Source organism: Chelonoidis abingdonii, chromosome 7 (genome assembly GCF_003597395.2).
Source record: "Chelonoidis abingdonii isolate Lonesome George chromosome 7, CheloAbing_2.0, whole genome shotgun sequence".
NCBI lineage: Eukaryota > Metazoa > Chordata > Testudines > Testudinidae > Chelonoidis > Chelonoidis abingdonii.
This window is the reverse complement of record NC_133775.1, coordinates 217,008-230,936: the sequence shown is the minus strand read 5'-3', so window position 1 is coordinate 230,936 and position 13,929 is coordinate 217,008. Positions and strand designations below refer to the sequence as shown.

At 44.3% G+C, this 13,929-nt stretch overlaps 1 protein-coding gene across 2 annotated transcripts in view; it reads right to left on the bottom strand.

Annotated features, from left to right (window-relative positions):
- CFAP57 (cilia and flagella associated protein 57) overlaps positions 1-13,929 on the bottom strand; it is a 157,040-nt gene that overhangs the window by 20,931 nt on the left and 122,180 nt on the right. Inside the window, exons 16-18 of one of the 2 annotated variants that reach the window (XM_032777682.2) lie at positions 13,325-13,498; positions 10,360-10,518; positions 9,481-9,624 (exon numbers count right to left, since the gene is read on the bottom strand). In XM_032777682.2, coding sequence (XP_032633573.1) covers positions 9,481-9,624; positions 10,360-10,518; positions 13,325-13,498 — 477 coding nt within the window. The remainder of the gene's footprint in view (positions 1-9,480; positions 9,625-10,359; positions 10,519-13,324; positions 13,499-13,929) is intronic. The other variant, XM_032777685.2, reaches the window with a different exon arrangement.

Here is a 13,929-nt window from a genome sequence, read left to right as displayed (position 1 = left end):
AGTTGAAAATGCATTAACTGAGATGCTGCCTGTCACTGCTGCATGTCTCCAGAAAGACTTCATGAAATTTTATGATGTGTCGATCCTATATTTGGATAAATGGTTTGATTTTTCAACAACTGGCTACTTGTTCAATACTCAGAGCTTGAACATCAAAGTTAATAGGGCATTTGAATACAAGGATCTGTCTGAGGCTGTGACAGCTGTAAACCTCCAGAAAACAGTGGATCTTGATCAGCTCTATGATGAACACTATGTCATCAAAGACATCAACTATGAGTTGGAGGCTGGAAACTACTCAGTTGGGGAACTCTGGTCTCAAGTGCTGAGAAACAAGGATGATAGCACTGAATTCCTGAACATGACAAAGCTGGTGTCATACGTGCTCAGTATACCAGTAAGCAACAGAGCATGTATTTTCAATCACGAAAGGTGCATGGATGTAGGGATATTAAAGAAGGTACTAACAGTGATTCCCCCAAGTGACAGTGACCCCCCAGGTTTACCGTACAAAAATCTTTTAAGTTCTTATGTTAAAACTTGTAAGCTCCTGTCTCCAGAAAACACTGATTGTATCTGTCCTGTGAAAGATACTCTATTACTATGCAAAATTTACAAACAAGTTAATTGACTTTGTTCTTGAAGTAAACACTCTGCTAGCCTTAAGCCATAATTGATACAATGTAAACAGACAGAATCCCACCCTCTGTGATTACAGGGCCAGAAATCTCATAAGAATTAACACACACCCAAAAGTGGTGGAGACAGTAAATTAAAATATGGTTAAGATATGGAATGTATGTTGATGAATGTTTGATGTACGTGAATGGTTAGGGAGGTGCCAGCCTGGAAAGGATCTATTGGCCGAAGAATGTGTCAAGTGGACCACCAGACAGCCCCCGGAGGGTAAACTGGGATCCACCCTAAACACCTGGAAGGAATGTGCCACTTTAGACAGTGTGGAGCCACCAGGAATGTGCCATCTGCTAATTGAGTCAACAATAGCAGGATGAAACGGTTCCCATAGACTAACATAGGAATTAATTCCTATAAAAATGGACTCTAAAAACTGAGGATTTTGAGTCCCTGGTTCTGCTGCCAACCTCCAGGAGCATCAGGTGCATCTGACACAGACTCGGCTCCATCCTCATGACCAAGATACTTGGCCAGTAACTTGGCATGAGCAACTTCTAGGCTGGTAACTATAACACCTTTACAGAACCTGAATGAATGATTGTGTGAATGAATATATATATGCGTATATATATATATGTGCATGTGTATAAGGAATAAGTAGTGATAGGAATAAATAGTAAATATTAAAACAACGCTGTTTGCTTTTATCTTTTGCCTTATTATTATATTTACAATAAATGTGATGTCTTTGCCTTATCCCTCTTAATAAGATCCTGCTGGTTTTTATTATATTGGTATAACATGGACTGATGTCCGGAATCGAAGAAGACTGTGGCAAAGTCATCCAAGAAGTACTAGACTTCTGGCATGTCTGAGAGGTATGCAAATTGGGAAGTTGATTTATTGACTGAATAAAAACCCCAGCCCTTTACCCCTGTCGTTTGTTTAGTGTACAAATAAATCTGTATGTTTAATATGGATTACAGCTAAGTCTATAATTTAGTCAGGGGGGCCGTGACACTCACTGATTCCAGACCTCTGTGACTGACTTGGTTTGTTTCAGCCACTGACATCTGAAGGCAGGATTGTGGGCCTCCCCTCTGTGACTGCAGCTGGGGCTGGAGCCAGGGCTAGAACTGCGACCCTTTGCTCCCCTGCCCTGCAACTGGGTCTGACTTTGCAACTAGAATCCTGCGCCTCTGTCCTGTGTCTTCAGCTGGGGGCTGGAACTAGAGCCCTGTGCCCCAGGCCCCATGGCTTCTGCTGGGGGCTGGAGCGGGGGCCATGAGTCCTTGAGTACTTGCTCCATGGCTTGTGGTGTGGGCTGCAGCAGGGGCCATACACCCCTCTTGCAGCTTCCTAGGGCTATGCACCCCCTCTCATGGCTCTGGTTGGGGCTGTGCACCTGCGGCTCTCCCCTCACACAATGTGTCCTGATATTTCACTCTTGCAATCTGGTCATCCTAGCTAAGAGAAGCAGCAGGGCCTCAGCAGTTCAGATCTTGGCTGGACCCAGAAGGGTGAGGAATGGTGCTTCTCTCTGGCCAAAGGAGCTTTACAGGCTCCATTTACTGGACCTGGGAGAGAGGACTTGAGAACTTTAGCTCTAAGGTAATGGGCAAAGGCAAAGGGACCAGATGGGAAGAGGCCCAGGGAATGCAGGAGAAATTAATTAAAGGAAGCCATACATGGTTGCTGTTTATAGGGTCTCTAGGTTGGAACTCAGAATGGTGGGTGGGCTCAGGTTCTCCCAACAGCCACTAGCAAAGCGGCCTAAGCCTCGAGAAGGGTACAGAGCTCCTTCAGAAGCCCAAGCAAAAGCCTGGAATTAAAAGGCCCAGAGATGGGGCTGAAGACTCTGGTGAGGGCAGATGGTTTGGTGAACTCTTTGCTACCCTGGAAGGGGTACATTTTTGACTCTGTGACTTGGATGGAAGTCTGAGCCATTGAAGACCCACCTAGTGAGGCTGGCAACCTACAGGGAGCACCACGAACAGAAAAAGATTGCAGTACCACAGCAGTCACTGGGGGCACTCAGGAGGTGAGTGTCGCCTATCACAGTACCCTAAAATCTGTGTGCGGTTGAAGATTGCCATCCTACTTATACAAGATCAATGTGAGTAAGCTTCAATCTGTAGGCCCTTCTGTCTCCACCATTATCTTTCACGTGCTGCAATTCTACTCAGATCTTGTCCACAAGTGCAAGGAGGTAAACAACGTGCAGATGGTGCAAAGGGCTTGACATTCAAAGCTAATGCAGAGAGAACATAGTTTCCATTAAATAAATCCTGGTTTCTCTGAACAACACTTTGGGAATTCCCTTCTATACTAGCCAACATAACCACACCTGAGGTGTCCTGTGCAAATTCATGTATAATACCAAGCTGTACACACAGATCATACAACAATAATGGAACAGCATTAACAGCTGAGCCTTTAACAATGTAAAACTATGCAGTTCAGGCTATGCCTTTGTAAAGCACAGAGGATACAGCTTCACCCGCGGTCTGTAAGGCATACAAATTCCAAGCTTTTATCACCACTGTACTCAGACAAATGTCCAAACTGTGAACTAACCCAGAGGGGAGAATGTTAACTTCAGCATCCATACCCAGCATGCACTTGAGCAATGTACCATTAATTTCCACAATACAGGACACCAGCTCCAGCACCTTGCCACATGAGAAGATTGTAGTAAAGGAAATATCAGAGACCCTGGTAACAGTAGTCTCATGTGGTTCCACATTCACAGTATACACTTCAGGCCTCCTGTCTTTGTGAACCACTGCACCATGCCACCCTAACTTAAAGAGGCCTTCCTTCCCATGAGCCTGGAACACAGCAGTTCTAATTGGGCAGGCAGGGAAATTGGCCAAGTGACTCATACTACCACAGCAGAAACAGTGAGAAAGTGACAAGTTTAACTGCTGAGGCCTTGGTGAGAGGGTAGGTAGCACTGTATGACTGTGGGTGATGGAAGTAGGAGGAGCAGCTGATGGTTTAAATGTAGACACAAAGGTTGCAGCAGTCTGAGTCATAGAACCCTTTTCAGCTCTAGCCATCTCAAATGCTTCACTCGTAGCAACCGTGGCATTAAAAATTATCATTCTAACATCTTCTGCCAGTAGCCATTTGCCCAAGCAGTGACTGACTATGTCAATCACAGAAATATCCCTGAACATGATCATCATCATGACACCCTCAAATTCCTGGGCCAGCTGCCACAAATGACATGCAAACTCACACATGGTTTTGTTGGGCAGGTGGTGAGCTTCAAAAAACATTTTCCTCTTTAACAGAACAGAATTGCCAGTGCCAAAATACTTGTGACACTGAACAGTTACATCAAAGAAGAACTTGGGTTTTCAGAATCCATCATAAATATCAGTGCCATTATGGCATAAGCAGTTCTGCAGCAAGGGTAACCTAGCAGCCTCAGAGTCAGCACAAGCTGCACATAGTTCAAAAAAAAAATTCCTAACAACATATCAATTCAACAGTAGAAGGATGTACAGGTTGCATGGGTTGCAGAATAGATACACTCATTGCCATAATGTTACACTCTGATATATCCCAGAGCAGCAATCCCAAAAACAAAAACAAACTAAGCAAGACACACAGGTAGGATGTCAATCAAAACATGTAATAACCATGACCTGGTTAGGTCAGCAACAACCTGAACAAAACATAACAGTTCAAATAGCAGATATGTAGCAGAAAGTCCTAAGCAGCTTTCCCCGGAAAAGAAAAAGGAACAGAAATACTGAGTTCAGGGATCAAGAACCAGGAAACAAAACAGGAACAGGAATCAGGAAGACAACACACACACCGAATCATCAAGGTGATCCTATAGGTGTCCTGGGAGATGGAATTAACATAATCAAAGACTCATGTGGTGAGGAAACAACTATGTGTCTCTTGTGAGAAGGAGAGCATTGTGACAGATCCTTATCCAAACATCTTTCTTCTTGTCTCAGCAAAGAATCTAGAAGACTCAAGTAACACAGTTACACATGTAACCACATTAGATGATATTGGTGCTGATGGAATACCTGGATTTGCTAATTTCTTAGGAATTAAGCAAAAAGGATAATTTGATGATACTGTCTGTTTTAGATCTCACTCTGTGGTGCATCGCAGATCCACATACTTACAATCCGAAGGCTTCCCAGAATGAGAAACAAGGCCAAGCACGAAAAGATGTTTAGTCTTGCCTTCTTTTTTCTCAGAACTGAAGGTCCCAGTTCTGCAGAGGCCTCAAGTACAGACTGCCTTTTGTCCAAGACTGTTTCAGTTACTGTCTGTACCTGTATCAGAAATGGGTCCAAGGGTTTTGTTACCAAACGCTCAAGTCTTTTTAGATCTGAAGCTTGGTGCCAAAGTTGATGCTTTATAAGTAGAAGGTTTCCTGATACCAGAAGATCCTGAAGCCTATTCAGGCCTCTTATCTCTCTTATCTGGAGCATTACAAACCTCAGATCCACAGGTTTTTAACTGATAAGGCTTCTTGCAGAAAGATGGCCTTGAGTCTGTTCTGCCACTTCTTTCTAGCTCGCAGTGTGAAAATCCTGCAGACAGTGCAACGAGAAGGGGATGCCCTTCTCCTTCGCACCATACATAGGTGTCTGATGCCTGGAAAACTGCAGGACACAACAAATATCTTAATTTTGTATTTCTTGATCTTCAAATCTGCCGTTGCTAACTAACAGTAATACTAACATTTAAAGTATTAACAACTAACTATATAAATTATTGAAAGAGTAAAGATCTTGACTCTGAAGAAGGCTCACATCCATCCATGGTCAGTGGTTGGAACTAAAGCAGCAACTGCTGCCATGCCTGTTTGTATAGCCCCACCCTCAGAAAGTGCTTGAATGCTGAGAGATGGGGTGGGGATGTGTGGGTACTCGAACAGGAATAATTAACAGAAGATTACACCATTCAACAACATCAATGGGCGCATATCCCAAGAGTGGCCACTCCAAGAAAAAGGTAGTCTATACCAGGGGTTGGCAACCTTTCAGAAGTGGTGTGCTAAGTCTTCATTTATTCATTATAATTTAAGGTTTCGTGTGCCAGTAATACATTTTAACATTTTTAGAAGGTCTCTTTCTATAAGTCTATAATATATAGCTAAACTATTGTTGTATGTAAAGTAAATAAGGTTTTTAAAATGTTTAAAAAGCTTAATTTAAAATTAAATTAAAATGCAGAGCCCCTGGACTGGTGGCCAGAACCTGGGCAGTGTGAGTGCCACTGAAAATCAGCTCATGTGCCACCTTCAGCACGCGTGCCATAGGTTGCCTACCCCTGGTCTATACCATGGTGGCACCCTCCATTCCAACCAATAACACACGTGCAGATATGGTTCACTGTAGCATAAAGAGTTCTCAGGGACTGTTTGAGAGCCCAAAAGTTTCATCCCAGATGAAGGCTGGAACCAGGTGGCCCCTGATATGATTCCAACTGTTGTTCTAATCTAGGATCTGAAACAGAAATTATGGGTGATAATAAAGGTTCCGAAACTGAAGACAAATATCTAGCTGTGGAACTGGATGGTATCTTAGGACAAGACAGGTAAGTTAACAGCTGACTTTCTTCTACTTATCTTCTCTTTTCCATAGGACACAGCTCTGTTCAAGGAAAACTCTCTCTTTCCAGAGTCAGACATTTTGGAGCCGAATGTACGGAAGGCATTGGATCTGAATAATGAATCTGAGCAAGCACTATAACAGAATTGCTTCTCCTTGGGCTGTCACCTTAACATGGTGGAGAAGCTTGCAAGTATTAAAGACCCCAAGAGCAATGCCATTGGGACCCTTGTACTCCTGGTAGGATCACCCAATAACAACTCCAGTACGCAGATGATTGTGCTGTAGTTGCACACTCAAAGGAGGATCTACTAACAGCCTTTAACTTCTTCTCTGAAGCGTACAAAAGCCTAGGGCTAACCCTGAACATCAGCAAAAGAAAAGTTCTCCACCAGTCAGCTTCCGGTCAATCATCAGACTTGGCAAGGAAGTTCTACACTGACAGAGAAGAACCTGAAAATGTAGAACACTTTGCCTACCTTCGCAGCCATCTCTCCCAGAGGGCAAACACAGACATCAAGATTCAGCACAGAATCTGCTGTGCAAGCCTTGCCTTTGGCAGACTATCTCATTAGAACATACACTAGACTTTCAGTTTATAAAGTGATGGTAATCCCAACTCTCCTCTGTGGCTGCAAGACTTGGGTGACCTACAGAAAACATCTGAAAAACCTGGAATGCCAGCACCAGTACTTTCTCTGGAAGATCTTCAACATAAAGTGGGAGAATTGCCGCACTAACATCAGTGACCTCACGGAGGCCAACACCTTCAGTACTGAGGCCCTGTGTGCGCGTGCCTGATGCATGCCTACAAAACCAATTACTGTATATCCAATTTACCAAAAGAGAAAGGAAATGGGGAGGCCAAAAGAAACGCTTTAAAGACACCCTTAAGACAAACATCAAGAGATGTGACATTGATACTACGCATTGGGAGACAATAGCCAAGGACAGGGCTAACTGGCAAAGACGTGTCAGAGAAGGGATGATCACTTTTGAGGAAAACTGCCTTGCCCTGGTCCCAGAAAAATGCCAGAAAAGAAAGAACAGATGACTGTTATGCAGCAATCGTGGCCCAACCCTGTCTTCCAACATGACCTGCAATGTTTGCCAATGAGTTTGCAGTTTAAGGATCAAAATCCTCCAGTCACCAAAGGACACACTGTCACGGAGTGTGGCGGAGACAAGGCCCTGCACCCCCGGCTTCCTGCGATTCACAAGGACACTTAGCCAGCCAGTAAAACAGAAGGTTTATTTAGATGACTGGAACACAGTTCAAGACAAGTCTTGCAGATACAGACAACAGGTCCCCCCTTAGTTAGGTTCATCTTGGGGCGGGGGGGGGGCAGGGAGGCCAGAGCCCCATCTAGGCTCCCCTTCATTTTCCCCACCAGCTCCAAACTGAAACTCCCTCCAGCCATCTCACTCAGCCTCCCCATGGCTCCTCCCCCACCCTTTGTCCAGTGTCCTGGGTAGAGGTGTCACCTGGCCTCCAACCCCCTTCCCAGGCTCTCATGTTACATTCCCAGGTATCCTCCCTCAAGGCAAGTCTCCCATTCCCAAAGCAGACAGTCTCAGCCAAGCTCCGCTGCAACCTTCCCAGATCAATACTTCCCACTCAGTATTCAAAGAACACATTAAGAACATTTCCACTTCGTCACACACACACACAAAAGCCACCTGTGAAACAGATCATCCTCAACTCTGAGGGATCGCAGATAATGATAACAGAATGGCCAGAGCCTGTAGTGGCTCTCTCCTTGTTTCCTCAACTAATGGGTCCAGTACATGAGGATCTGGTATAATGAACAAGTCTGCTGCTGAAAGAGGATGTCTGGAGTCTTTACTGCATGCTGGAGCAGGTCTAAGATTTTTTTTGGAGACACCTGTCTTTTCAGCACCAACAGGATTTACTGCAAGGGCTTCCTGAAGCAGAATGGCCTTCAGTTTGTTCTGACTCTCCCTTCTCGTCCTTCTTGTAAAAGCACTATATCTAGAACACCTACAGAGTGTCACTCTCCAAGACAAGTCAGGCACCAAGTGTGTTGATCTGATGACAGATATGGCACTAGGCATGAGGCATGCTGTCTGAACCCTGATCTTTGCTTTTAGATCCACCGTCTCTCTTGGTTTTAAAGATAATTTAAAAGTAATCTAACATCGAAAACTTTAAAAATAAAACCACAAACCTACACTAAAATATCTACAGTAAAGTGATTTAAACTATTAGCTAACCACTAAGCACACTATATAAAAGGGGCCTGGGGTTCTTTCTGCAGCTGTTCCTGGTCTGTTGCAGCTGGTGGTGGGAAGGAATTGAAGTGGTTGCAGTGCCATGCCATTCATTGTAGCTAAACCCCTAGAATGTTCAGGAACAGATGTGGGAGGTGTGCATGAGAGCACCAACCAGCATATGAATTAAATTCCACCATCTGAATTGCATGAATCTGCTGCATCCCAAGCATGGAAATAGGCAGAAGCCATAGATCACAGAATCATAAATTATTAGGGTTGGAAGGGACCTCAAGAAATCATCTAGTCCAACCCCCTCCTCAAAGCAGGACCAATCCCCAAATGGCCCCCTCAAGGATTGAATTCACAACCCTGGGTTTAGCAGGCCAACGCTCAAACAACTGAGCTATCCCTCCCCCATCTGAAGAACTATATAGACCTAAGGTCTCCAAAGGCTTCAGAAGTTTAGGTGACTTCCTAAATGTCTTAGTTCTAACCAAAACTTTAAAAAATCCCTCAACATCTGAGGACTGGAGACTAGTTTCTGCAGTGAGAGTGAAGGTTTGGAAAGAAAATAACGGGATTAACAGTCTGATGTAAGTGGAAGTCAAACATTCATTCACATAAAATCTTGAATGAAGAATTCCCATAGGTTAGTATTGTACAATTTGATGTCTTATTAAGAAAATGAGTTACACCCTCCTATGCAGAGTTTGGCATTAACCATTGTTTGAAACAGGACCCCACACTAGTTGGGTCTGATCCACTGGGGCAATTCCCATGTAAAAGAAGGTCACGTCAAGGACTTGGTATAAAGGGGAAGGGATGGCCAATGTGTAGAAGTCATTTTACTGGTAACAAAGAAATCAAGTTTGGATTAAGAGTGAGTCAATAGTTTATGCGCATTAAAGAAGGCAAATCAAAGGACAAATGTGGTGCAGTCTCCTAGTACATTTGCCTTATCATCCCTTTGAAAAGAGGGAGGGCTGGATGGCAGGGGTCAGAAGATTGCACTGCTCACCTCCTGGATCTGCTCCTTCATTGCTTTGATATCATTCTCGCGGGGTTCTATTTGCTTCTTCAGCTCCTTTATTTTATAATCCAGTACAAACTTGAACTTTTCCAGCTCCTGGTTTTTCTTTTTTAGGTCATAAATCCGCTTCTCCTGGGACAAGCAAACATATGTACAAGTCTTGAGTCTTTGCGGAGAGCACTAAGCAGGAGGCCAGTGAGAATCAGACACAGACCTCTCAACCAGATCCCTGGAATGATGTCTGGATGTTGGGGGGAAAAAAGACACTATAGCCACAGTTCCTCAGAGAAATGGAAATGGAAATTGAGACTTTAAATCACAAATCTCACAGAGAGGGACAAGGAACAAGCGGGAGGGGATGACAATACAGATATCAGTTACAAAACCCAAGGAAGGGGTAAGTAGCTCAAAATCCTGAGCTACAGATCTCCAAGGAAAGATCTGATGGGAGGGAAGAAACAGAGTATGTCTACTAGCAACTAGACACCCTTGGCTGGTCCATGCTAGCTGACTCAGGCTCACAGGGGTGGGGTGTGAGGGTCCCAGAGCTCAGGCTCCATCTTGAGGCCAAAAGTCTACCCAGCAATGAAACAGCCTTGCAAGCCTGAGTCAGGTGGCACAGGCCAGCTGCTTTCTTTGCTATGTAGACATACCCCCCAGAGTCCTCAACTCTAGATTGTAAGCTCTTCTTCAAGGCAGGGATGGTGTTCTTCAAGTTTCTTCAGAGCTTAGCACAATGGGACCCAGATACTAATTAGAGTCTCTGAGTGCTACAACAATACAAAGAATTGCAATATCAATAGCAGTGTTTGAGTGAATGGAAGGTGACAAAACTCAGCTATTCAGACTATCATAGCTCTGCCTCACCTTGTCTTGGATAGTCTCATCTCTTTCTTGAATCTCTCTCTTCAGTCCCAGAATATCCTTCTCTAATGACTTAATGACACCTTGCAGCTTCTGCTGTTCCATTCTCATTGTCTCAATGTCATTGCTGCGCTCTTCAATCTCCTTCTGTAGACTATTGAACTAGAGACACACAAATACTAACTTTCTCCAACTGCCATTCAATTTAACCATCCTACTTTGGCTGATTTCTTGTAGGCAATGTGGCAGAAGTGAGTTATGAGAAAGGATCTGAAGGATGAGAGTAATGAATTTAATGAGTTCAGGAAGGGCATTTCATGTGATGAGTCAGCATGGAAGAAAGCAAAGAGGGAAAACAAGTAACAAGAAGAGCCTTGACGGTCAGAAGAAGCTTTGATTGGATACAATCAGAGAAGAGAGAAGCCAGGAGCAATAGGCAAGGAAGACAATGAATCTCAATAGATGCATTGTATATGGATTGGAAGGGGGCAAGGTGGATGTCAGGGAAGCTAGACAGGAGAAGATGTCAGTAAACAAGATGGGATGGTGACTCTGCATAAGAGTTTTAGTGGTATGAACAGGCAGAAAAGGTTAGGTGTGAGAAATATTATGGAGAAGGTGGCAGCAAGATTTGGATGCACAGAGTTGAGACAGAGGGAAGAGTTAAAGACAACTTCAAGGTTACAGGTAGGCATACTTGGGCTAGCATTAATTTAGCTAATGCAGCTAAAAATAGCAGTGATGACACAACAGCATGGATCCCAGCATGAACTAGAAATACAAGTACATACCCAGAGTTCTGGGTCAGCTTGTACAGTCTGAACTGAAGCCCATGCCACCGTACCTTCATTGCTATTCGTAGCCACACTAACTAGATTAAAGCTGGGTATGAATACCCCAACTGCAATCACATCTCTCACTGCAGTATAGACAGGGTCGATGCAACTATTTAGGCGACCTAAGCGGTCGCCTAAGACACTAGGATTTAGGGGGCAGTATTTTCTTCGGCAGCGACCGTGGCGATCGGATCTTCGGCCGCCCCGGTCGCCACCTGCATTTAGGTGGAGAAAGCTGGGGCAGGGGAACACGGGGAGGGCCACCTGTAGCAAGTGTGTGTGTGGGGCAGCACACAGGGGAACTCCCTGCCCCAGCTCACCCCTGCCCCACCTCTTCCCCGAGCATACTGTGACCGCTTCACTTCTCCCACCTCCCAGGCTTGCGGCGCTTAAGCTGATTGGCGCCGCAAGCCTGGGAGGTGAGAGAAGTGAAGCAGCAATGGCGTGCAAGGAGCAGAGGCGGAGCAGGAGTGAGCTGGGGCTGGGGAGGGTGCCTCAGGGTGAAGGGTGGGGAGCTGCCGCAGGGAGGGCGCCTTAGGGTGGAGGGGAGGAGCTGCCGCGGGGAGAGGGGTACCTCAGGGCGGGGGCTCAGGGACGGGGGAGGGCGCAAGGTGGAAGTTTCGCCGGCCCTGAGTATAGAAATACTCTAACTGGACAGAGTCTTGCTAATTGCACATTGGTACTTCTTGGCAAAGTTCTGAAAACAGGAGAGGCTACTGAGCCATCTGCAGACTCAGGAAGACCACATCATGCTCTGCTTATCTTCAGATCTTCACAAGAGCAAAAGCTATTTCTTTTCTCTTTTTTATGAATGCTTGAATTCTATCTCTGGTATAAACACAGAAAATTCAACTCAGATACATAAATTACACTCAGTGAAGGTGCAGTCACAAAGCACTGCAGATCTCCTGGGAAACTGTGGTGAAGGCTTTATGGAGTAGTGTGTGTGCTTTTATGGAGGAATATGAATGACGAGAGGGGGTAATTAGAAGTATAAGAAAAGGAGACTGTTCTGTGGATAGATTGCAATATGGAAGGAAGCACAGATGGGAGGAAGAGTAGATACTAAAGGTGTGCTTGGATTCAAATGCAGGCTCTCTCCAAGCACAGAATCAGTGACCACAAACGACAGATGGAATTTGCGACACACAAAGCACAGTCTAAACCCTGAGAGAAGCGACTGTGCAGCTAACGTGACAGAAGAGATAGAGACATTTTCTACTTCAATATCCCAAATACAAATAAAGATATTTCCTCATATTACTGGGAACTGGAGAGTGATGTGGAAAAACTACCTAACCTTGGGAGAAAGGAAAGATGGCAGAGTTGGCTCCATGCTGTGTAGCAACCTGCCACTATATTAGGAATGGTAATCAGGACAGTACTGACAAATGGACGAAAGGGATCAAACCTCAAATACAGTACATAATCTTATCCTTCTTGAGTTGTACCTGCCCCGAGAGAGATGAGAGAGTATGAATTTTCCTTACACTTTGGCAACAATTGTATAGCTTGTCATTCTAATACAGTCATATTGACTTGAAAATTAAGTGTCATGATGATGACAAACATAACCTTCTACAAATATCTGAAGAGTATAAACACCAAGGAAGGAAAGGAATTTTTTACTACAAAGGGGTGAAAATTAAGGGAAACGGGATAAAACTAAGCACAAATTTTGGTGTTAATTACCAGGAATATTTTCCTGACAGTAAGATAAATATCAATCACAGCAAAGTCTCCTGAGAAGCATGAGAAAGTTTAATTGCAAGAGATGGGACTATCTATTATCGTTGTTAATTATTTATATAGTGCCCCAAATTGTACTAGATATCAGTAAACTTAATAGAAGGAAAAGCTCTGCATTGCCCCTGTGGCAGGGGGAACCTGTAACTTCTCTTCTCCCTTTAATCTAGTCACTGTTACACCAGAACATAGGTTCTTTTTTTGCTCCTAATACTGTAAGATTCCCAAGCTATATTATAGGAAGGAGCAGTTGCCCTTTCATGCCTCAGTAAAATGCTATGCATGTCTAGATATAGACTAGTATTCTCATTGAAAAACATTCTACACTCAACTCAACCTTAGTATTCCAGGTGCCAAATCAGATCCCCTTAGAGAACTGAAGTTACCTTTTTCCTCATGATTCCTGTCTCTCCTTTCAGCCGCAAGTTTGATTCTCTTTCTTCCCGAAGTCGTCTCTCATACTTGATTTTGATTTCCTGGATTTCCCGATCTTCATCTTCTTCAATCTGTTTCTTAGTTTCTTCAAACTCTCGAAGCTGCTGCCTGGCATCATCCTGTGCCTGGAATCAGGAAAAGAAAATTGAAGACAGAGGTGGGAGGGCAAGGATCTTTAGCATAACTATCAGACTTTGTATTTTGTTCAGTTTCTCCTCAGAGGTGCCTGGGGAATAGTAGCAGTGGGTCCATAAAATCTGTGGAAGCTACTGGCAATGGGGAAGAAGAATTAACTACTTACTTATCTGTAATTATCATTTTCTTCTGAGCATATATATACTGTGATACAGCATGGCCAGAAGGCAGCATAAGATTGTTGGCATGGGGCCTTATTCCCTGCCAAGGGAGGAAGGTTTGCTTTAGATTAACTAGAACAGCTGTGGCCAATTAGAGCACCTGACTCCAGTTAGAGCACCTGACTCCACTTAGAGCACCTGACTCCACTTAGAGCACCTGACTCCAGTCATGGGATATAAACCCCTGCTTCAGTCAGACA